The following is a 23,290-nucleotide window of genomic DNA, read 5'->3' as shown; positions in this document are numbered from 1 at the left end:
GACCCTTTTACACCTTACGGCGGACAGATTCCTCTTTTTACACATTACAGCAGACAGCGTCCCCTTTTTACACATTACGGCAGACAGCGTCCCCCTTTTTTACACATAACGGCAGACAGCGTGCCCTTTTTACACATAGCAGCAGACAGCGTGCCCTTTTTACACATAACGGCAGACAGCGTGCACTTTTTACACATAACGGCAGACAGCGTGCCCTTGTTACACATAGCGGCAGACAGCGTACACTTTTTACAAATAACGGCAGACAGCGTGCCCTTGTTAAACATAGCGGCAGACAGCGTACCCTTTTTACACATAACGGCAGACAGCGTGCCCTTGTTACACATAGCGGCAGACAGCGTACACTTTTTTCACATAACGGCAGACAGCGTGCCCTTGTTAAACATAGCGGCAGACAGCGTACACTTTTTACACATAACGGCAGACAGCGTGCCCTTTTTACACATAATGGCAGACAGCGTCCCCTTGTTACACATTACGGCAGACAGAGTGCCCTTGTTACACATTACGGCAGACAGCGTGCCCTTGTTACACATTACGGCAGACAGCGTGCCCTTGTTACACATTACGGCAGACAGCGTCCCCTTTTTACACATTACGGCAGACAGCGTGCCCTTGTTACACATTACGGCAGACAGCGTGCCCTTGTTACACATTACGGCAGACAGCGTGCCCTTGTTACACATTACGGCAGACAGCGTGCCCTTGTTACACATTACGGCAGACAGCGTGCCCTTGTTACACATTACGGCAGACAGCGTGCCCTTGTTACACATTACGTCAGACAGCGTGCCCTTGTGACACATTACGGCAGACAGCATCCCCCTTTTTACACATTACGGCAGGCAGATTCCCCCTTTTTACACATTGCGGCAGGCAGATTCCCCCTTTTTACACATTGCGGCAGGCAGATTCCCCCTTTTTACACACTACGTCAGACAGATTCCCCCTTTTTACACATTGTGGCAGACAGTCCCCCTTTTTACACATTGTGGCAGACAGTTCCCCTTTTTACACATTGTGGCAGACAGTCCCCCTTTTTTGTAGAAAGAAAGAAAGAAAGAAAGAAAGAATTATACTTACCCTCTCCGCTGGCTCAGGCTCGTCGGTGCAGCGTCAGACGATTCCCGGGCAGTAGAGAAGGAGGAGGAGGGAGGTGGAGGAGGGAGCAGCAGCAGCAGCGCTGTGTTATTGGTGGAGGCGCTGCTGCCCCTCTGCTTCACTATAGGCTGTTCTCGGAAGACAGTACCGCTGCTCCTCTCCACCCCCGTACCACTGCTCCTCTCCTCTCTGGGCGGCTGTGCGCTGTTGGCAGCGGTTGCCCGCAGCGCACAGCGGCATGTAATGAGTCAGTTTGACTCATTACATGCTTTGGGCCCCTGGACAGAGGCGGGCCCCAGCGCAACGCACTGGTGGTAGTTCCGCCTCTGCAGCAGGCATTCCCAACCTCGGTCCTTAAGGTACACAAACAGTCCAGGTTTTAGTGATATCTATGCTTGAGCACAGGTGATGTAGGGGTCTATTCATGAACCAGTGAAAAGTGTGGAGAAGTGAGCCAGTGGAGATGTTGCTCGTGGCAACCAATCAGCATTGAAGTAACATTTCTAAATTGCATGCTATACAATTGTACGGAGCAGCTGATTGGTTGCCATGGGCAACTTCTCCACAGGCTCACTTCTCCACACTTTTCACTGCTTCATGAATAGACCCCTTAATTAGTATCTAGATTATTTTGATTTAGCCATATGTGCTGAAGCCTGGAAATTACTAAAACCTGCACTGTTAGTGTGCCTTGAGGACCGAGGTTGGGAAAGAATCAGTATGTAATGCCGGTGCACGGGATTCCGGTGTTCATAATACCAACGCTGGGATCCCGATGTATGAAATCCCGTCAGGGTGTGTAGAGACTATTTCCCCCTCCCCTTCTAGCTCCTACCCCCTAACTGTCTGTTCACACAGCCTAACCCTAACTTCCCCCTTAGTGCCTTATCCTAACCACCCACCGGAGGTGTCTATACCTAAACCCTCATCCCTGCTGCCTAAAATTAACTGTCCCTCCCCTGCAGCCTGACCCTAACCCCCCCCCTTCCCCCTTGGGGTGCCTACCCCAGACCTACCCCTCCCCACAGCCTAACCCCCTCCACCCTGCAGACTGACCCTAACCCCCCGTGTGGCGCTTAAACCCAACCCACCAGTAGTTCTTTTAGTCGGCATTTTGGTGTCGATCTCCTGCCCCTTCCAGAGGTCCGGCATCAGGATTTCAACTGGTGTCAGAATCCCAGCGTCGTTATTTTGAATGCCAGGATCCCGTTGGGAATGCCTCATATACAGTATAAACATGTAGCGTAAAGTAGGGTTGGCGACATTCTGGTTGCCCCCTCCGGGAGAGGGCAGCCAGCTCTGCGCAGCAGGGAATGGGCGTAATGTGGCAGAGAAGTTCGGGCGTGGCTCAGGATACTAGGCCGCACAGGTGGCGCAGCGCTCGCGGTTGCATCATTGTGGTCACGCTTCTGCTATACAATGCCGATATTACAGGCATTGTATAGCCGGGGTGAGGCTATGATCAGGGCCGATGCTGGGGTGTTCGGCGCCCCCCTGCAAACTATAAATTTGCGCCCTCTCATATCCCACAAAGGGTCGTTCGCCAGGAAGGGGCATAGCCACACAATAGTACCCCCATTTAAAATTACGCCACACAGTACCACAATCTTATTCAACTTATACGTAATGCCCCACCCGTAGTAGTAGCGTCGTTATACGTAATGCCTCCCCAGCAGTAGTAGCATCCGTAAAAATTTAATGCCACCCCAGGAGTGATATTTGATTTTCGGGAGCTTTCCGGCTATTCCGGGATGGTAGGCGAGTATGGTGTAAAATGAGCCTGGAAGTTGTGATTGATTTTAAATCTTTAGTTTAAAAAAGGAGGCGAGGCTCCAGGAAACATTTACTATCTGGAATAGAATAAATAAGATTTTAAACCTACCGGGTAATCTTTTTCTCGTAGTCCGTAGAGGGTGCTGGGGACTCCGTAAGGACCATAGGGATAGACGGGCTCCGCAGGAGACATGGGCACTTTAAGAAAGACTTTAGGAATGGGTGTGCACTGGCTCCTCCCTCTATGCCCCTCCTCCAGACCTCAGTTAGAGAAACTGTGGCCAGAGGAGACGGACAGTACGAGGAAAGGATTTTGTTTATCCAAGGGCAATATTCATACCAGCCACACCAATCACACCGTATAACTTGAGATATACTAATCAGTTAACAGTATCAAAACAACATAGCATCTGTCCAAGACCGATGAAAACTATAACATAACCCTTATGTAAGCAAAACTATATATGGGCCTTAACCGATTTTGGAAACGGCAATCCAGCCGTAGAATGCGCCTGCTGAATCGTGTTACAGATCCAGCGAGCAATAGTCTGCTTTGAAGCAGGGCCGCCAACCTTGTTGGCTGCATATAGGACAAACAGTGCTTCTGTTCTTCTGACTCTAGCCGTTCTGGCCACGTAAAATTTCAAAGCCCTGACTACATCAAGGGACTCGGAATCCCCCAAGTCTCGCGTAGCCACAGGCACCACAATAGGTTGGTTCCTATGAAAAGATGACACCACCTTAGGCAAGAATTGAGTTCAGGTCCGCAATTCCGCTCTATCCATATGGAAAACCAGATAGGGGCTTTTATGAGACAAAGCCGCCAATTCCGACACTTGCCTAGCCGAAGCCAAGGCTAATAACATGACCACCTTCCAAGTGAGATATTTTAACTCCACCGTTTGAAGTGGTTCAAACCAGAGCGACTTAAGGAAACTCAACACCACGTTAAGGTCCCAAGGCGCCACCGGAGGTATAAAATGAGGCTGAATATGCAGCACTCCCTTCACAAAAGTCTGTACTTCTGGGAGAGAAGCCAATTCTTTTTGAAAAAAAATGGATAAGACCGAAATCTGAATCTTAATGGAGCCTAATTTTAGACCCAAATTCACTCCAGTTTGTAGGAAGTGAAGGAAACGGCCCAGATGGAATTCTTCCGTAGGAGCATTCCTGGCCTCCCAAGAAACATATTTTCGCCATATACGTTGATAATTAGAGATGAGCGCCTGAAATTTTTCGGGTTTTGTGTTTTGGTTTTGGGTTCGGTTCCGCGGCCGTGTTTTGGGTTCGAACGCGTTTTGGCAAAACCTCACCGAATTTTTTTTGTCGGATTCGGGTGTGTTTTGGATTCGGGTGTTTTTTTCAAAAAACACTAAAAAACAGCTTAAATCATAGAATTTGGGGGTCATTTTGATCCCAAAGTATTATTAACCTCAAAAACCATAATTTACACTCATTTTCAGTCTATTCTGAATACCTCACACCTCACAATATTATTTTTAGTCCTAAAATTTGCACCGAGGTCGCTGTGTGAGTAAGATAAGCGACCCTAGTGGCTGACACAAACACCGGGCCCATCTAGGAGTGGCACTGCAGTGTCACGCAGGATGTCCCTTCCAAAAAACCCTCCCCAAACAGCACATGACGCAAAGAAAAAAAGAGGCGCAATGAGGTAGCTGTGTGAGTAAGATTAGCGACCCTAGTGGCCGACACAAACACCGGGCCCATCTAGGAGTGGCACTGCAGTGTCACGCAGGATGTCCCTTCCAAAAAACCCTCCCCAAACAGCACATGACGCAAAGAAAAAAAGAGGCGCAATGAGGTAGCTGTGTGAGTAAGATTAGCGACCCTAGTGGCCGACACAAACACCGGGCCCATCTAGGAGTGGCACTGCAGTGTCACGCAGGATGTCCCTTCCAAAAAACCCTCCCCAAACAGCACATGACGCAAAGAAAAAAAGAGGCGCAATGAGGTAGCTGTGTGAGTAAGATTAGCGACCCTAGTGGCCGACACAAACACCGGGCCCATCTAGGAGTGGCACTGCAGTGTCACGCAGGATGTCCCTTCCAAAAAACCCTCCCCAAACAGCACATGACGCAAAGAAAAAAAGAGGCGCAATGAGGTAGCTGACTGTGTGAGTAAGATTAGCGACCCTAGTGGCCGACACAAACACCGGGCCCATCTAGGAGTGGCACTGCAGTGTCACGCAGGATGTCCCTTCCAAAAAACCCTCCCCAATCAGTACACGATGCAAAGAAAAAGAAAAGAAAAAAGAGGTGCAAGATGGAATTGTCCTTGGGCCCTCCCACCCACCCTTATGTTGTATAAACAAAACAGGACATGCACACTTTAACCAACCCATCATTTCAGTGACAGGGTCTGCCACACGACTGTGACTGATATGACGGGTTGGTTTGGACCCCCCCAAAAAAGAAGCAATTAATCTCTCCTTGCACAAACTGGCTCTACAGAGGCAAGATGTCCACCTCATCTTCACCCTCCGATATATCACCGTGTACATCCCCCTCCTCACAGATTATCAATTCGTCCCCACTGGAATCCACCATCTCAGCTCCCTGTGTACTTTGTGGAGGCAATTGCTGCTGGTCAATGTCTCCGCGGAGGAATTGATTATAATTCATTTTAATGAACATCATCTTCTCCACATTTTCTGGATGTAACCTCGTACGCCGATTGCTGACAAGGTGAGCGGCGGCACTAAACACTCTTTCGGAGTACACACTTGTGGGAGGGCAACTTAGGTAGAATAAAGCCAGTTTGTGCAAGGGCCTCCAAATTGCCTCTTTTTCCTGCCAGTATAAGTACGGACTGTGTGACGTGCCTACTTGGATGCGGTCACTCATATAATCCTCCACCATTCTATCAATGTTGAGAGAATCATATGCAGTGACAGTAGACGACATGTCCGTAATCGTTGTCAGGTCCTTCAGTCCGGACCAGATGTCAGCATCAGCAGTCGCTCCAGACTGCCCTGCATCACCGCCAGCGGGTGGGCTCGGAATTCTGAGCCTTTTCCTCGCACCCCCAGTTGCGGGAGAATGTGAAGGAGGAGATGTTGACAGGTCGCGTTCCGCTTGACTTGACAATTTTGTCACCAGCAGGTCTTTCAACCCCAGCAGACCTGTGTCTGCCGGAAAGAGAGATCCAAGGTAGGCTTTAAATCTAGGATCGAGCACGGTGGCCAAAATGTAGTGCTCTGATTTCAACAGATTGACCACCCGTGAATCCTTGTTAAGCGAATTAAGGGCTGCATCCACAAGTCCCACATGCCTAGCGGAATCGCTCCCTTTTAGCTCCTTCTTCAATGCCTCCAGCTTCTTCTGCAAAAGCCTGATGAGGGGAATGACCTGACTCAGGCTGGCAGTGTCTGAACTGACTTCACGTGTGGCAAGTTCAAAGGGCATCAGAACCTTGCACAACGTTGAAATCATTCTCCACTGCGCCTGAGACAGGTGCATTCCACCTACTATATCGTGCTCAATTGTATAGGCTTGAATGGCCTTTTGCTGCTCCTCCAACCTCTGAAGCATATAGAGGGTTGAATTCCACCTCGTTACCACTTCTTGCTTCAGATGATGGCAGGGCAGGTTCAGTAGTTTTTGGTGGTGCTCCAGTCTTCTGTACGTGGTGCCTGTACGCCGAAAGTGTCCCGCAATTCTTCTGGCCACCGACAGCATCTCTTGCACGCCCCCGGTCGTTTTTAAAAAAATTCTGCACCACCAAATTCAAGGTATGTGCAAAACATGGGACGTGCTGGAATTTGCCCATATTTAATGCACACACAATATTGCTGGCGTTGTCCGATGCCACAAATCCACAGGAGAGTCCAATTGGGGTAAGCCATTCCGCGATGATCTTCCTCAGTTGCCGTAAGAGGTTTTCAGCTGTGTGCGTATTCTGGAAACCGGTGATACAAAGCGTAGCCTGCCTAGGAAAGAGTTGGCGTTTGCGAGATGCTGCTACTGGTGCCGCCGCTGCTGTTCTTGCGGCGGGAGTCCATACATCTACCCAGTGGGCTGTCACAGTCATATAGTCCTGACCCTGCCCTGCTCCACTTGTCCACATGTCCGTGGTTAAGTGGACATTGGGTACAGCTGCATTTTTTAGGACACTGGTGACTCTTTTTCTGAGGTCTGTGTACATTTTCGGTATCGCCTGCCTAGAGAAATGGAACCTAGATGGTATTTGGTACCGGGGACACAGTACCTCCAACAAGTCTCTAGTTGGCTCTGCAGTAATGATGGATACCAGAACCACGTTTCTCACCACCCAGGATGCCAAGGCCTCAGTTATCCGCTTTGCAGTAGGATGACTGCTGTGATATTTCATCTTCCTCGCAAAGGACTGTTGAACAGTCAATTGCTTACTGGAAGTAGTACAAGTGGGCTTACGACTTCCCCTCTGGGATGACCATCGACTCCCAGCGGCAACAACAGCAGCGCCAGCAGCAGTAGGCGTTACACGCAAGGATGCATCGGAGGAATCCCAGGCAGGAGAGGACTCGTCAGAATTGCCAGTGACATGGCCTGCAGGACTATTGGCATTCCTGGGGAAGGAGGAAATTGACACTGAGGGAGTTGGTGGGGTGGTTTGCGTGAGCTTGGTTACAAGAGGAAGGGATTTACTGGTCAGTGGACTGCTTCCGCTGTCACCCAAAGTTTTTGAACTTGTCACTGACTTATTATGAATGCGCTGCAGGTGACGTATAAGGGAGGATGTTCCGAGGTGGTTAACGTCCTTACCCCTACTTATTACAGCTTGACAAAGGGAACACACGGCTTGACACCTGTTGTCCGCATTTCTGGTGAAATACCTCCACACCGAAGAGCTGATTTTTTTGGTATTTTCACCTGGCATGTCAACGGCCATATTCCTCCCACGGACAACAGGTGTCTCCCCGGGTGCCTGACTTAAACAAACCACCTCACCATCAGAATCCTCCTGGTCAATTTCCTCCCCAGCGCCAGCAACACCCATATCCTCATCCTGGTGTACTTCAACACTGACATCTTCAATCTGACTATCAGGAACTGGACTGCGGGTGCTCCTTCCAGCACTTGCAGGGGGCGTGCAAATGGTGGAAGGCGCATGCTCTTCACGTCCAGTGTTGGGAAGGTCAGGCATCGCAACCGACACAATTGGACTCTCCTTGTGGATTTGGGATTTCGAAGAATGCACAGTTCTTTGCTGTGCTGCTTTTGCCAGCTTGAGTCTTTTCATTTTTCTAGCGAGAGGCTGAGTGCTTCCATCCTCATGTGAAGCTGAACCACTAGCCATGAACATAGGCCAGGGCCTCAGCCGTTCCTTGCCACTCCGTGTGGTAAATGGCATATTGGCAAGTTTACGCTTCTCCTCCGACAATTTTATTTTAGGTTTTGGAGTCCTTTTTTTACTGATATTTGGTGTTTTGGATTTGACATGCTCTGTACTATGACATTGGGCATCGGCCTTGGCAGACGACGTTGCTGGCATTTCATCGTCTCGGCCATGACTAGTGGCAGCAGCTTCAGCACGAGGTGGAAGTGGATCTTGATCTTTCCCTAATTTTGGAACCTCAACATTTTTGTTCTCCATATTTTAATAGGCACAACTAAAAGGCACCTCAGGTAAACAATGGAGATGGATGGATTGGATACTAGTATACAATTATGGACGGGCTGCCGAGTGCCGACACAGAGGTAGCCACAGCCGTGAACTACCGCACTGTACTGTGTCTGCTGCTAATATAGACTGGTTGATAAAGAGATAGTATACTCGTAACTAGTATGTATGTATAAAGAAAGAAAAAAAAACCACGGATAGGTGGTATATACAATTATGGACGGGCTGCCGAGTGCCGACACAGAGGTAGCCACAGCCGTGAACTACCGCACTGTACTGTGTCTGCTGCTAATATATAGACTGGTTGATAAAGAGATAGTATACTCGTAACTAGTATGTATGTATAAAGAAAGAAAAAAAAACCACGGTTAGGTGGTATATACAATTATGGACGGGCTGCCGAGTGCCGACACAGAGGTAGCCACAGCCGTGAACTACCGCACTGTACTGTGTCTGCTGCTAATATATAGACTGGTTGATAAAGAGATAGTATACTCGTAACTAGTATGTATGTATAAAGAAAGAAAAAAAAACCACGGTTAGGTGGTATATACAATTATGGACGGGCTGCCGAGTGCCGACACAGAGGTAGCCACAGCCGTGAACTACCGCACTGTACTGTGTCTGCTGCTAATATAGACTGGTTGATACAGAGATAGTATACTCGTAACCAGTATGTATGTATAAAGAAAGAAAAAAAAACCACGGTTAGGTGGTATATACAATTATGGACGGGCTGCCGAGTGCCGACACAGAGGTAGCCACAGCCGTGAACTACCGCACTGTACTGTGTCTGCTGCTAATATATAGACTGGTTGATAAAGAGATAGTATACTCGTAACTAGTATGTATGTATAAAGAAAGAAAAAAAAACCACGGTTAGGTGGTATATACAATTATGGACGGGCTGCCGAGTGCCGACACAGAGGTAGCCACAGCCGTGAACTACCGCACTGTACTGTGTCTGCTGCTAATATAGACTGGTTGATAAAGAGATAGTATACTCGTAACTAGTATGTATGTATAAAGAAAGAAAAAAAAAACACGGTTAGGTGGTATATACAATTATGGACGGGCTGCCGAGTGCCGACACAGAGGTAGCCACAGCCGTGAACTACCGCACTGTACTGTGTCTGCTGCTAATATATAGACTGGTTGATAAAGAGATAGTATACTACTAATATTATATATACTGGTGGTCAGGTCACTGGTCACTAGTCACACTGGCAGTGGCACTCCTGCAGCAAAAGTGTGCACTGTTTAATTTTAATATAATATTATGTACTCCTGGCTCCTGCTATAACCTATAACTGGCACTGCAGTAGTGCTCCCCAGTCTCCCCCACAATTATAAGCTGTGTGAGCTGAGCAGTCAGACAGATATATAATATATATAGATGATGCAGCACACTGGCCTGAGCCTGAGCAGTGCACACAGATATGGTATGTGACTGACTGAGTCACTGTGTGTATCGCTTTTTTCAGGCAGAGAACGGATATATTAAATAAACTGCACTGTGTGTCTGGTGGTCACTCACTATATAATATATTATGTACTCCTGGCTCCTGCTATAACCTATAACTGGCACTGCAGTAGTGCTCCCCAGTCTCCCCCACAATTATAAGCTGTGTGAGCTGAGCAGTCAGACAGATATATATAATATTATATATAGATAATAGATGATGCAGCACACTGGCCTGAGCCTGAGCAGTGCACACAGATATGGTATGTGACTGAGTCACTGTGTGCTGTGTATCGCTTTTTTCAGGCAGAGAACGGATTATAAATAAAACTGGTGGTCACTATCAGCAAAACTCTGCACTGTACTGAGTACTCCTAATGCTCCCCAAAATTAGTAAATCAAGTGTCTCTCTAATCTATTCTAAACGGAGAGGACGCCAGCCACGTCCTCTCCCTATCAATCTCAATGCACGTGTGAAAATGGCGGCGACGCGCGGCTCCTTATATAGAATCCGAGTCTCGCGATAGAATCCGAGCCTCGCGAGAATCCGACAGCGTCATGATGACGTTCGGGCGCGCTCGGGTTAACCGAGCAAGGCGGGAAGATCCGAGTCGCTCGGACCCGTGAAAAAAAACATGAAGTTCTGGCGGGTTCAGATTCAGAGAAACCGAACCCGCTCATCTCTATTGATAATGTTTAGAAGTCACGTCCTTCCTAGCCTTTATCAGCGTAGGAATGACCTCATCCGAAATGCCTTTTCTGCTAGGATCCGGCGTTTAACCGCCATGCCGTCAAACGCAGCCGCGGCAAGTCTTGGAACCGACAGGGCCCCTGTTGCAACAGGTCCTGTCCTAGAGGAAGAGGCCACGGATCTTCTGTGAGTATTTCCTGCAGATCCGGATACCAGGTCCTTCGTGGCCAATCTGGAACAATGAGAATTGTTCTCACTCCTCTCTTTCTTATTATTTTCAACACCTTGGGTATGAGAGGAAGAGGAGGAAATACATAGACCGACTGGACCACCCACGGTGTCACTAGGGCGTCTACAGCTACCGCCTGAGGATCTTTTGATCTGGCGCCATACCTCTGTAGCTTTTTGTTGAGGCGGGACGCCATCATGTCTATCTGGGGTAATCCCCACTGACTTGCAATCTGTGCGAAGACTTCCGGATGAAGTCCCCACTCTCCTGGATGCAGGTCGTGTCTGCTGAGGAAGTCTGCTTCCCAGTTGTCCACTCCCGGAATGAACACTGCTGACAGTGCGCTTACATGAATTTCCGCCCAGCGAAGAATTCTGGTGGCTTCCGCCATTGCCACTCTGCTCCATGTGCCGCCTTGGCGGTTTACATGAGCCACTGCGGTGATGTTGTCTGACTGGATCAGAATTGGTTGGTCGCGCAGTAATGTCTCCGCTTGACGTAGGGCGTTGTATATGGCCCTCAGTTCCAGGATGTTGATGTGAAGACAAGTCTCTTGACTTGACCAAAAACCTTGGAAGTTTCTTTCCTGTGTGACTGCTCCCCAACCTCTGAGGCTCCCGTCCGTGGTCACCAGGATCCAGTCCTGAATGCCGAACCTGCAGCCTTCTAGAAGGTGAGCACCCTGCAGCCACCACAGGAGAGATACCCTGGCCCTGGGGAACAGGGAGATCAACTGATGAATCTGTAGATGTGACCAGGACCACTTGTCCAGTAGGTCCCACTGGAAAGTCCTCGCATGGAGTCTGCCGAAGGGAATGGCCTCGTATGATGCCCCCATCTTTCCCAGGACTCGAGTGCAGTGATGCACTGACACCTGTTTTGGTTTAAATAGGTTCCTGACTAGAGTCATGAGTTCCTGAGCTTTTTCTATCGGAAGATAAACCCTTTTCTGGTCTGTATCCAGAATCATGCTCAAGAAAAGTCAGACGAGTCGTCGGAACCAACTTCGGGATATTGAGAATCCAGCCGTGTTTCTGTAACACCTTCAGTGAAAGTGATACGCTGTTCAGTAACTGCTCTCTTGATCTCGTTTTTATGAGGAGATCGTCCAAGTACGGGATAATTACGACACCTTGCTTGCGCAGGAGCACCATCATTTCCGCCATTACCTTGGTGAAAATCCTCGGGGCCGGCAACGTCTGAAATTGGTAATGACAATCCTGTACCACAAATCTCAGGTACGCCTGATGAGGTGGATAAATGGGAACATGAAGGTATGCATCCTTTATGTCCAGAGATACCATAAAATCCCCCCTCTTCCAGGCTGGCGATGACCGCCCTGAGCGATTCCATCTTGAACTTGAACCCTTTTCAAGTATAGGTTCAGGGATTTTAAAGTTAGAATGGATCTGACCGAACCGTCCGGTTTCGGGACTACAAACAGGGTTGAGTAATATCCCCTCCCTTGTTGAAGTAGGGGAACCTTGACCACCACCTGTTGAAGATACAATTTGTGAATTGCATTTAACACTATCTCCCTTTCTGGGGGAGAAGTTGGCAGGGCCGATTTGAAAAAGCGGCGAGGAGGCACCTCTTCGAATTCCAGCTTGTAACCCTGAGAAACAATTTCTATTGCCCAGGGATCCACCTGTGAGTGAACCCAGATGTGGCTGAAAATTCGAAAACGTGCCCCCACTGGGGCGGACCCTCTTAGCGGAGCCCCAGCGTCATGCGGTGGATTTTGTAGAGGCCGGGGAGGACATCTGTTCCTGGGAACTAGCTGTGTTGTGCAGCTTTTTCCCTCTGCCCTTACCTCTGGCAAGAAAGAACGCACCTCGTACTCTCTTGTTTCTTGTGACCGAAAGGACTGCATTTGATAATGTGGTGCTTTCTTAGACTGTGAGGGAATATAAGGCAAAAATTTTGATTTACCAGCTGTAGCTGTGGAGACCAGGTCCGAGAGACCTTCCCCAAACAATTCCTCACCCTTGTAAGGTAAAACCTCCATATGCCTCTTTGAGTCGGCATCACCTGTCCATTGCCGGGTCCATAGGACTCGTCTAGCAGAAATCGACATAGCGTTAATTTCGTTAATATGACCCCGGGTCAATAAAATGGTACCCCTATCCAGGGTATCAATTTTCGTCGATAAGGTACCTATCCACGCTGCTACAGCGCTACAAACTCCCGCTGACACTATTGCCGGTCTGAGTAAGGTACTATAATGTGTGTAAATGGACTTTAAGGTAGCCTGCTGTTTGCGATCAGCAGGATCCCTGAGGGTAGCCATATCTTGGAATGGCAGCTTACTCTTTTGGATAAGCGTGTCCACGCTTTTTCCCCCTTGGGGAAGATTCTCACCGTATCCTGTCCTTAGTCGGGAAAGGATACACCCTAATAATCCTTTTGGGAATCTGCAGTTTCTTGTCTGGAGATTCCCAAGCCTTTTCAATAACTCGTTCATGAGATGGGGGAAAGGTTACCTCAGGTTTCTTTACCCTATACATGTGTACCCTCATGTCAGGGACAGGGGGTTTCTCTGTGATATGCAAAACATCTTTTATTACAATAATCATATATTGAATACTATTTGCCAATTCTGGCTGTAACTTTGCATCATCGTAGTCGACACTGGAGTCAGAATCCGTGTCGGCGTCAATGTCTACTATTCTGGATAGTGGGCGCTTTTGAGACCCCGGAGGTCCCTGTGACATAGGGGAAAGGCAGGGTTTGACGCCTGTACATTCCCTAGACTCAGTGCAATAAATTCACATTAGCACTAAAACCTTCCACATATCCAACCAGTCAGGTGTCGGTGTTGCCGACGGAGACACCACAGTCATTAACTCCACCTCCTCCCTATGAGAGCCTTTTACCTCAGACATGTCGACACACGCGTACCGACACACCACACACTCATGGAATCCTCTTATCTGAAGACAGTTCCCCCACAAGGCCCTTTGGAGAGACAGAGAGAGAGTATGCCAGCACACACCCAGCGCTATATGACCCAGGAAAAAAACACACAATATGTTTACCCAGATAGCGCTGTAATCTGTGCCCCCCCCCCCCCCCCCTTCTTTAAAACCCTCTTTCACTGTGGATAAGCAGGGTAGAGTCCGGGGAGCTTCCTCTCAGCGCTGTGCTGTGGAGAAAATGGCGCTGGTGAGTGCTGAGGAAGAAGCCCCGCCCCCTCAGCGGCGGGCTTCTGTCCCGCTAAAATATATATAAAACTGGCGGGGGCTCTTTATATATACAGTGCCTAGCTGTATATATGTACTTTTGCCAGAAAATGAGGTTATAGTGCTGCCCAGGGCGCCCTGCACCCTTACAGTGACTGCCGTTTGTGTGTGCTGTGTGGGAGCAATGGCGCACAGCTTTACTGCTGTGCGTTACCTCAGTGAAGATCTGAAGTCTTCTGCCGCCTCTGAAGTCTTCTTTCTTCTCATACTCACCCGGCTTCTATCTTCCGGCTCTGTGAGGAGGACGGCGGCACGGCTCCGGGACGAACTCCAGGGTGAGACCTGTGTTCTGACTCCCTCTGGAGCTAATGGTGTCCAGTAGCCTAAGAAGCAGAGCCTTGAAACTCACAGAAGTAGGTCTGCTTCTCTCTCCTCAGTTCCTCGATGCAGGGAGTCTGATGCCAGCAGTGCTCCCTGAAAATAAAAAACCTAACAAATATACTTTGACAGGAAACTCAGGAGAGCTCCCTGTAATGCACCCAGTCTCCTCTGGGCACAGTAGTAAACTGAGGTCTGGAGGAGGGGCATAGAGGGAGGAGCCAGTGCACACCCATTCCTAAAGTCTTTCTGAAAGTGCCCATGTCTCCTGCGGAGCCCGTCTATCCCCATGGTCCTTACGGAGTCCCCAGCATCCTCTAGGACGTAAGAGAAATTGGGATTGTTCTGTACAGCAGAAATATCAATTCATCTGTACTGTAAAAGTATTATATAAAGATTAGGAATTACATGTAAATAATGTTTTCTAGCCAGATTTACCTTTGTTTATGGTTTGGGTTACAGTCAGTGATGTTGTGTCAGTCTCTGGGATTCCTTGTGAGGTAATGGGCTGATGTGTGAAAGCTGTTCTGGGTAATCTTGTGGACAGAACTGTTTTTTGGGTTCCATGACTACTCATTGTTGTCCTCAGAGTATTAGATTTGTTGTCCTGTGTCACAGTATTTGTCATGTCTTTATCCAGAATGGTTGATTGTTCATTTCTTAATGCACCTCTTTCCTGCATCCCAGACGTGGTAAAAGAATCCGTCAAAGCTGCAATATAAGAAGTTTCCAGACGCCTGGATGAAGTAACTCCAGTATCGGTGGTAGGAGAAGCAGCGAAAGTTGTAGTGACCTCTACTGTTAATAAAACATATTGCAAAGGATAACAACTTATGCTTGAATATGTTTAATTATATTTCTTAAAATTCCATACTGTATAATGTGCAGCCTATTGGTTTATGTATGAAACATAGGGGTATATTTACTAAATTGTGAGTTTATAGAAGTGGAGGTATTACCCATAGCAACCAATTAGATTCTAGCTATCATCTTTAGAAGGTGCTAGATAAAAGTAGAATCTGGTTGGTTGATATGGGCAACATCTCCACTTCTATAAATACGTACTTTTTTAAATATACCCCATAAAGACTAGTGGAGAAACAAAACAGCTTAGAGATTTATAGTGCGTCAGTGACAGTAATATACTTTTCCAGGTGTGGACAGAGCAATAATTGATATGAAATAGAAAAGTATGACCAAAACTCGCCCAACGTTTTCATTGTCTGGAGCCCCTTATACTTATTGTATGTTTTTCCTAGAAAGTAGTTGAAATGTACAATAAAAATGTAATGTAAGCAACTGATTGTTGTCTTGCTTGTTGCGTAATGTCCTCAGCTATTCATCTCCATTGGAAAGTGTTTCCCAAACTCAGTGGTCTATTTACTAAGCCTTGGAGAGTGATAAAGTGGACGGAGATAAAGTACTGTCTGCCATGTTACAGGCTGTGTTGACAAAAAAATGACAGGAGCTGGAACTTTATCTCCGGCCACTTTTATCTCTCTGCAGATCTTAGTAAATAGACCCATTATCCTCAAAGCACCCTAATTGTCCAGGTTTTAAGACTATCCATGCTTAAGCACAGGTGACGCAACTAGTGCCTCGGCCAGTTTGATTTAACTCTCTCTCTGTGCTCAAGCATTCAACCATCTTCATTTCCCGCTGTGACACAACCTCTACTTCTCCTTCTAAAGTAGCAGTTAATTAGATCCATGGAGTAGATGTATCAAGCCCCAGAGAGCGATAAAGTACCAGCCAATCAGCTTCTACTTGCCATTTTACTGGCTATGTTTGAAAAACATAATCGCCTACTTTTTGTGTCCCTCCTGTGGCAGACGCCCGGAGAGGATACTCTGCTAACTACTTTGGGGGGTGGGCTCTGGCGTCATTAGACCCCACAATTTCACAGCATTTAACTCTGCGCCCTCCATACGGAGCTGTGATTATATTATCTCCCCATCCTGACACTTCTCTATGTGGAAGTGTCCGGGCCGCGGGAGGGGCATTAGATTGGGAGAGCCTGTGATCACCGCTGCTCTGCAAAGCAGCCAGTGATAATTGAATAGATGCTGTGCACATGACATGTGCAGGGGCATCTAGCTGTGCGGAGGGGTGGGCTGGGGGCTGTCCAGCTGCTCAGGGAGCACTGGGCACGCCCCCAAAGTGATGATAAAGAGAGTCGGTAAGTAAGGTCCCACCTCTTTACACTAGGACACGCCCCTTTACCCTTTTTTTTTCGTGCATGATCGCGCCTCTGGTGTTCCAGGTCCCAAATCAGACACTTTTAAAGTTGGGATGTATGGTCTATGTCAGGCTTGTCCAAACTGTGGCCCTCCAGCTGTTGTGAAACTACATATCCCAAAATGTCCTGACACAGTTTTGCTGTCAGAGAATGCTAAAGCTGTGTCAGTGCATGCTGGGATGTGTAGTTTCTCAACAGCTGGAGGGCCGCAGTTTGGACATGCCTGGTCTATGTACTAAGCCTTGGAGAGAGATAAAGTGGAAGGAGATAAAGTACCAGCCAATCAGCTCCTAACTGCCATGTTACAGGATGTGTTTGAAAAATGACAAGAGCATACCTCCCAACATTACCCTCTCCTGGAGGGACACGATGCTCTGCTTCTGGACTTTTTTCCTAATGTATGATTGCCGGCACCTGTGTTGAACAGGTTAATGGATATGAAAGGTGTTTCACTACAGGTGATGGCAATCATAATTTAAGAGGGAAGTCCAGGAGCAGAGCATTGTGTCCCTCCTGGAGAGGGTTATGTTGGGAGGTATGCAAGAGCCAACTGGTTGGTACTTTATCTCTCTCCAATGTTTGATAAATCTTTGCATTCCTGATATTGACCCCCGCTGCTACCACAATCTTCTAATTGCGGTAGCCCAATGTAGCTTATAGGCTACACTGCGGGAGATGTAGTTCCGGCAGGGTTCCCCAGCAACCCTCTGCTGGAAATGGGCGCTGGAAATGGCGGTCACTATGACTTTCAGAGCCCCTGTCCCTGCCTGTGCTGGGTGATACATCCACCTGATATAATCGCATTATGCAATGCGATCTGGATTCGATACAAACTCTAAATTGGAGTGTAAAAATAAAGCTGCCCAGTATTTGTGGGCTACATGAAGAAGTCAGTATTTACCTTGCATACAAAAAAAAAAGTATGTATTTGCTCCCCTTCCAGTAAACATGGGTTGCCCAGGTACACAGTTACTTGCTCTTCCTTGCTTTACTCCTAACTCAGAATCAGGCTCTTTGTCCAGATTGCTTTGCCCCCATTTCGGTCTTCACTGCTGCCTTACATGCATATTATGTAATACATCTTTTCTTGAAATGAACATTATACCTTTATTTGATATCTTCAGGGATCCCTCTCTTTTGAGCACATGGTCACCCAACTCTACCATTGCCTCACACTTGTATTGGGTGTCTGATTTCCAGTCCTCATCGCGGACCTCCCAGCTCCAAGTGACAGTGGTGAGGTATTCTCCATTGTTCTCCGCCTTTTCCTCAATGGGACCATCCAACTTTTTGGACCATCTGTAACAGTTGATTTCGGTGGGGACGTCATCAGGAAGATATATGTCGTTCACAGAACAGTGCAGATAGAGGATGCCATTTTTCATGCTATAGTTTAGAAGCAGAGATTGTGGTAGAGCTGCAATAACAAAATAGAATCAGTCCATGGAGAAGAATCCATTTTCTGTTCACTGATGTGCTGCAGCAGTTTTCCAAACTCCGCCATTACAATCCAGGTTTGAAGGATATCCATACTTGAGTACAGATGAGTTAATTACTCCTTCAGTCAATTTGATTTAACCACTTAGGTTCAAGCATGAATATCCTTAAAGCCTGGACTATAATAGCGGAGTTTGGGAAACTGTGCTGCAGTAAACATGTTTTGTATATTAGGCAGGTGCCAAATGCCTGCTATGGTTTTACTTATGTTTTACTAATTTTCAAGGTTTATACCAGTGTAAAAGACAAGGAAAGTTTGTTTCACATTAACCACTTGATAACTGGATGACTTTGAATTGCTATAGATATATATATATATTTATATATATATAAATATATATATACACATATATACACACTAGCAATGCACCCTGTCTTCGCACAGGAGCAATCTTTTTAAAGTAATTATTTCTCCGTCATTTTACAATAAAGACTCTCTTTAAGTTCCATTATTATGGGATAAACCAATTCTTTTATCATCCAATGTACAGTTCACTTGTACAGTATCGTCATAAGAGACTGGTTGAAGGTGTCGTTTTTCAAGTCCTGATACGGTTCCCTCCGCTCCCATTGTCTACCATTAATTTGATAGACTGAGAATACGGGTACGAGTTTCCAATGGAAAAATACTGAATTGAAGAGTTGTTAAAGTATTACACTATTGTATATTATTTATTTATTTCCTTTGAGGTGTGCATAACCTCAATATCTGTTCCGGACACTCGTTCTGTATATGTATACATTTTGTGTGCGCCATTTGTGGGGTGGTTCCTCTATTTCACATTTGTTATGCTAGAGTGTAGGTGACACTCCATCCACCTACCACTAGTAGCAGCTCTTTGCGTACTTGTGGTAATCTACTCCATCTCTTCTGTATCTCACGTATATCGTTTGGTTGTTTGTAAAATTGTTCAGTGGGTACGCACAATGGCTCCACTTAGCTTAAAACAGACGCTCTTGACAATGTTAAATTCCTTCGTCGTATAAACAACCCTTAATGAAGTCTAAGAACACAGTACGCTGTTTACTTAAGAAGTACCGTAAGGGTACGCTAGTTGCGTAACGATCGCTTAGCCGTAGGCGAGACGCTCAAACGCCACGTTCGCTCACGGCCCAGTGATCACTGGACAGCACGTTATTGGTGATGACTAGAGTAATGATTCGCTATGGCGTAGCGGACGCTCGAGACCACGAGGAGATCACCAGCGGCGCAGACGCTCACAACGCTATACCTTTATGTCTAAACCTTTTATCAATGAAATACACAGAATACCTTAATGTGAATACAGGGTGTAAGTGCAACCTTGTGTAACCTGACTAACTACAAAGCTGCTTGAGCGTCACCGACGCTCAAGTGAACACTTAAAACTATAGGAAATACACAGATACTGGTTTAGGGTCCAAAGCCTATTAACTGTATTATAACTAATATACTTGTAAAAAGGAATCACCGTACAAATGATACACTACAATATAACAGAGACTTCCTAACCGAATAACTATACAAGAAATACAATACAATACTATGCTGATCTAATACAATACAATACTAGACAATGGGAGATATGAGAGAAAGAGAAGGGAGAGAGAGAGAGAGAGAGAGAGACGGAGAGAGAGAGAGAGAGAGAGATTGAGAGAGAGAGAGAGAGAGAGAGAGAGAGAGATTGGCTCACAGTAAGACAATATGATTACGGAGAGAAACTTACGCACATAGGGTATGATCGCATGCGCCTCTGGACATCCAGCTTCCCGATTATCAGCAATGAGAACCGTTTGATGAGAAGTGAAAGCTGGATGCCACAGGCCTGTCTTTTATGCTACTCACACAATGCAATCTAATGGTCCCTACAACCTCATTGTCCATTGGACGCAGGAATTCGGCTTCGCATTATAACAAAAGGTCATAGGGTGATTCATACAGGTGGGCTGTGACCATTTCAAACAGCTCAGGTGGGTGGGGAACTAGGTTTCCCGCCGCATACCTGAGTATGAGTAAATAAACTTCTTATGTCCATAACTATTCGCACGAGCGATTAATACGCTCCAAACCAACACCGGAATATTGCTAATTAAATACTCTTCCGATGGGTACCAAACACTGCTGTATGATTCCTGTTAGACCCTTCGCACAATACAAAGAGGGGTCCCTCCATTCAGGGACATTCTATATTAACCAAACTTTCAGAATCTATCAAAGGGACCATGATCTACAAACTACATTAATTGTGGAAATATGTAACGATTGGGTCGCACGCTACGACTACATACTCCTTACCGTAAATACGCATACCGATGCGAGCGGGTGCACGCATCAGCGGGTATGCGCTATCACGGGAAAGCGCACGCATGCGCAGCGCGGACCAGCGTGAGGTGCAAATATGGCAGCGTGTATAGGGATATTTTTCTGACTTTGACAGTCCACCCTTTGGCAGTCAATAATAACTGCCACCTTCTAAAGCATTTCAAAAGGAGAAAAATATAAGTCAGGGGTTAATTCATTTCCATGGTTGGGTAAGGAAGAAGAGAGGAGTAGGTGTGAAGAGGGTATGACCTAGTGAGATAGCAGAAGTATGTGTGTATGAGTCCATGTTTGGAGGGTCATGTATCATCGTGCCGTACGTGTGGTAAATCAAGCTTCGAGGTATTGCGAAGTATACATTTGAATTCCTTCTTATCCCGTGGTACAGGTCTGTGGATGGGCTGTCAAACTTTACCGAGCTCTTTTCGGCTTTTGAACAAAATGGGGAGCACATTTTAGTTGATGATACATGAATGGGGGAATATGTGATTGCTGATATCTGTGCCTGTATTCCCTATACTATGTGTGTTATTACCTGAGGGTTGTAGAGATGAAGATAAAGAACACTTATGGGAAATGCAATGATATTCTATGTCAGGGAAATGTACATCTGTTGTTGAAGTTTTGTTCGGTATCTGTTGAGAGTCGTCTTCTTTGCGCTGTATTGCTCCTTGGGCATGAGCAAATAGCTTTGTCAGTGCCATCAGATTTACAAAAATGTTGGGCTAGCGTGAGTTTAAGAATACTAGGGAAACTGGGGATCCATGGCAAAGTTTATCAAATGTCCATTTCTCAAGTGGTCAAAACTTCATCTTTGGTGCTTGTCTGTTGTCTGTATAGCGTCTCGTCAACTTCCTCGTCCAAGGGGGTCTTTGTATCTTGGAGAAAAGCAGAAAAAACAGGTGAAAGAAACGGACCGTATAATCGCATTTTTCATCACATCCTGGTTTCTATCATTGGGTCATAAATCAAATCCAGGTTAATTACAGTTTCCTCACTCCTCAAGCTCATCACTTTTGTACTTTGTTTGCACCTCATTAAAGCCTGCCCGCATCTAAATATCAATCCAATAGATATAACAACACCTAAGATACATAGGAGGAACTTTCCAACATCCATTATGACTCCTTGAGCCCAGTCTCCTAAACCGGAGAACCAATTTCGCGGGTTCAACCATGACACCCAACCAGTCAGCTCATTACCTACAGCAGCAAGGGTGAGATTGTGTTTTCGACGAAATTCCCACTTCAATTGGAGAATATCGTCCATCTTTTGGTCTATGACCTCTACCGGATCCTCGGTGCTATTTGTGATATACGTGCAACACTTTATGCCGTACTGTGTTGCCAATGTAACACAATATCCGCCTGTTACTGCTGTAAGATAATTAAGAACCATCCTATGCTGAACTAGTTCTGTTTTATAAGCTTGAAGTTCTCTTCCAGTGTATCTGAACGTGTCATCATACATTTCAGTGATATTATCTAACAAATTGGCGAGTGCGGAAATGTATCTATAATTCATCACTCCTCGAGCGGTGCGAGTGAAATCTAACGCTACCAGAACCTGAATCCCGGTGGATTCATGGATAAGATCAGAGGCCGGATGCTCTAACCTTTCTGACAGTTGTCTTTTAACTCGGTGCTCGTAATGAGTGTGAGTATAAGGAGCTTGGGCACCACGGTGTATGTCCTTCATTTTGTCATGTGTAACAGTCATCACTTCAGGCAATACTTTTCCAATATAACACAATCCTTCAGAGTTTGGGGCAAGCCACTTGTACGCCTTTCTCCCGCATATGAAATATGCATCATCGGGGAGAACATATGGGACAGAGAAGGACATTACCATATTACACACCTTCCAGGTGAACTCTCCTGACCCTAATTCTTCCATCTGCTTAATGCACGTATCGGTTTGTACGATATGTGCACAGTATCCTGGTGATACTTCTCCAACTCTAGTAATCCTGTTTCCTAAGGTATATCGATACCGGAAAGATTTTCCTCTACTGGCTATGTGGCGTACAAGCTCTGTATCTGTAGGCATTCTATCTGCTCTGTGTGAAAAGGTCATGGTAAGGTTGCTCCATGACACTTCCCAATTTCCCGGCTTACGGGGATTGGAGATATTAAAACATAAGAGGGACCTATCCACATGGTATTGGTGGAGCTTCAAACTAGGAGGGCTGGAGATGTTAAACCTCCGGTCCACCGGTCTCCCACCACTTAGCTCAAGTACCTCCCCTAACGTTAAAGGAAATGGTACTAGCCCTGATTTGCTATGACCCTGAGGTACTTGAGAGCATACCCAACAATCTGTTTGGTTTAATACGTTACCCACTAAGGAGTGATAGTCACTCAATGGATGCCGGTCCATATGGATATTAAAACTGGATTGGCATTTCTTTATGCACCCATCCTCAATCAAATTGTCACAGAGCCTACAGATACAGTTTTCTTCAGCTAATAATCCATCACAATTTCTTCTATCGGATCGTTTTCTGATACTCGCCTTTGCTTGTTGGTTTGGTTGATCTTGGAAAACTACGCCTCCATCATCATAATCGGAACCCATTCCAGAACCTCTCTCGACCTCTATGGTACTCTCGCCGGAACAGACTGCTCTGGTCAACATCATGGTTAACATCAAAATCCGGATCACAGTCTCTTGGGGCAAGTCCATCTTTGAGGAGGAAATAGAGAAGAATGAAAAGGGGGAAAAAGAAATTTTAAGGGAGAGGGGATGGGAAGTGGAGAAAAACAATAAAAGGGGGAAGGGAGTCAACAACTGCTT

At 46.5% G+C, this 23,290-nt stretch overlaps 2 protein-coding genes across 3 annotated transcripts in view; one reads left to right on the top strand and one right to left on the bottom strand.

The window, feature by feature from the left end:
- LOC134903470 (zinc finger protein 436-like) overlaps positions 1–17,935 on the top strand; it is a 153,607-nt gene extending 135,672 nt beyond the window's left edge. The window contains exons 5-6 of one of the 2 annotated variants that reach the window (XR_010175750.1): positions 15,147–15,223; positions 17,823–17,935. The gene's annotated coding sequence lies outside the window, so the exon portion shown is untranslated. Of the gene's footprint in view, positions 1–15,146; positions 15,387–17,822 lie in introns of those variants that run through there. The other variant, XM_063914470.1, reaches the window with a different exon arrangement.
- MADCAM1 (mucosal vascular addressin cell adhesion molecule 1) overlaps positions 1–23,290 on the bottom strand; it is a 151,350-nt gene that overhangs the window by 40,609 nt on the left and 87,451 nt on the right. The window contains 2 exon segments of the mRNA XM_063914473.1: positions 14,898–15,170; positions 17,804–18,115. Coding sequence (XP_063770543.1) covers positions 14,898–15,170; positions 17,804–18,115 — 585 coding nt within the window.

Source organism: Pseudophryne corroboree, chromosome 1 (genome assembly GCF_028390025.1).
Source record: "Pseudophryne corroboree isolate aPseCor3 chromosome 1, aPseCor3.hap2, whole genome shotgun sequence".
NCBI classification, from domain to species: domain Eukaryota; kingdom Metazoa; phylum Chordata; class Amphibia; order Anura; family Myobatrachidae; genus Pseudophryne; species Pseudophryne corroboree.
Note: the sequence above shows the minus strand (reverse complement) of the source record. Positions and strands in the feature narration are given on the sequence as shown.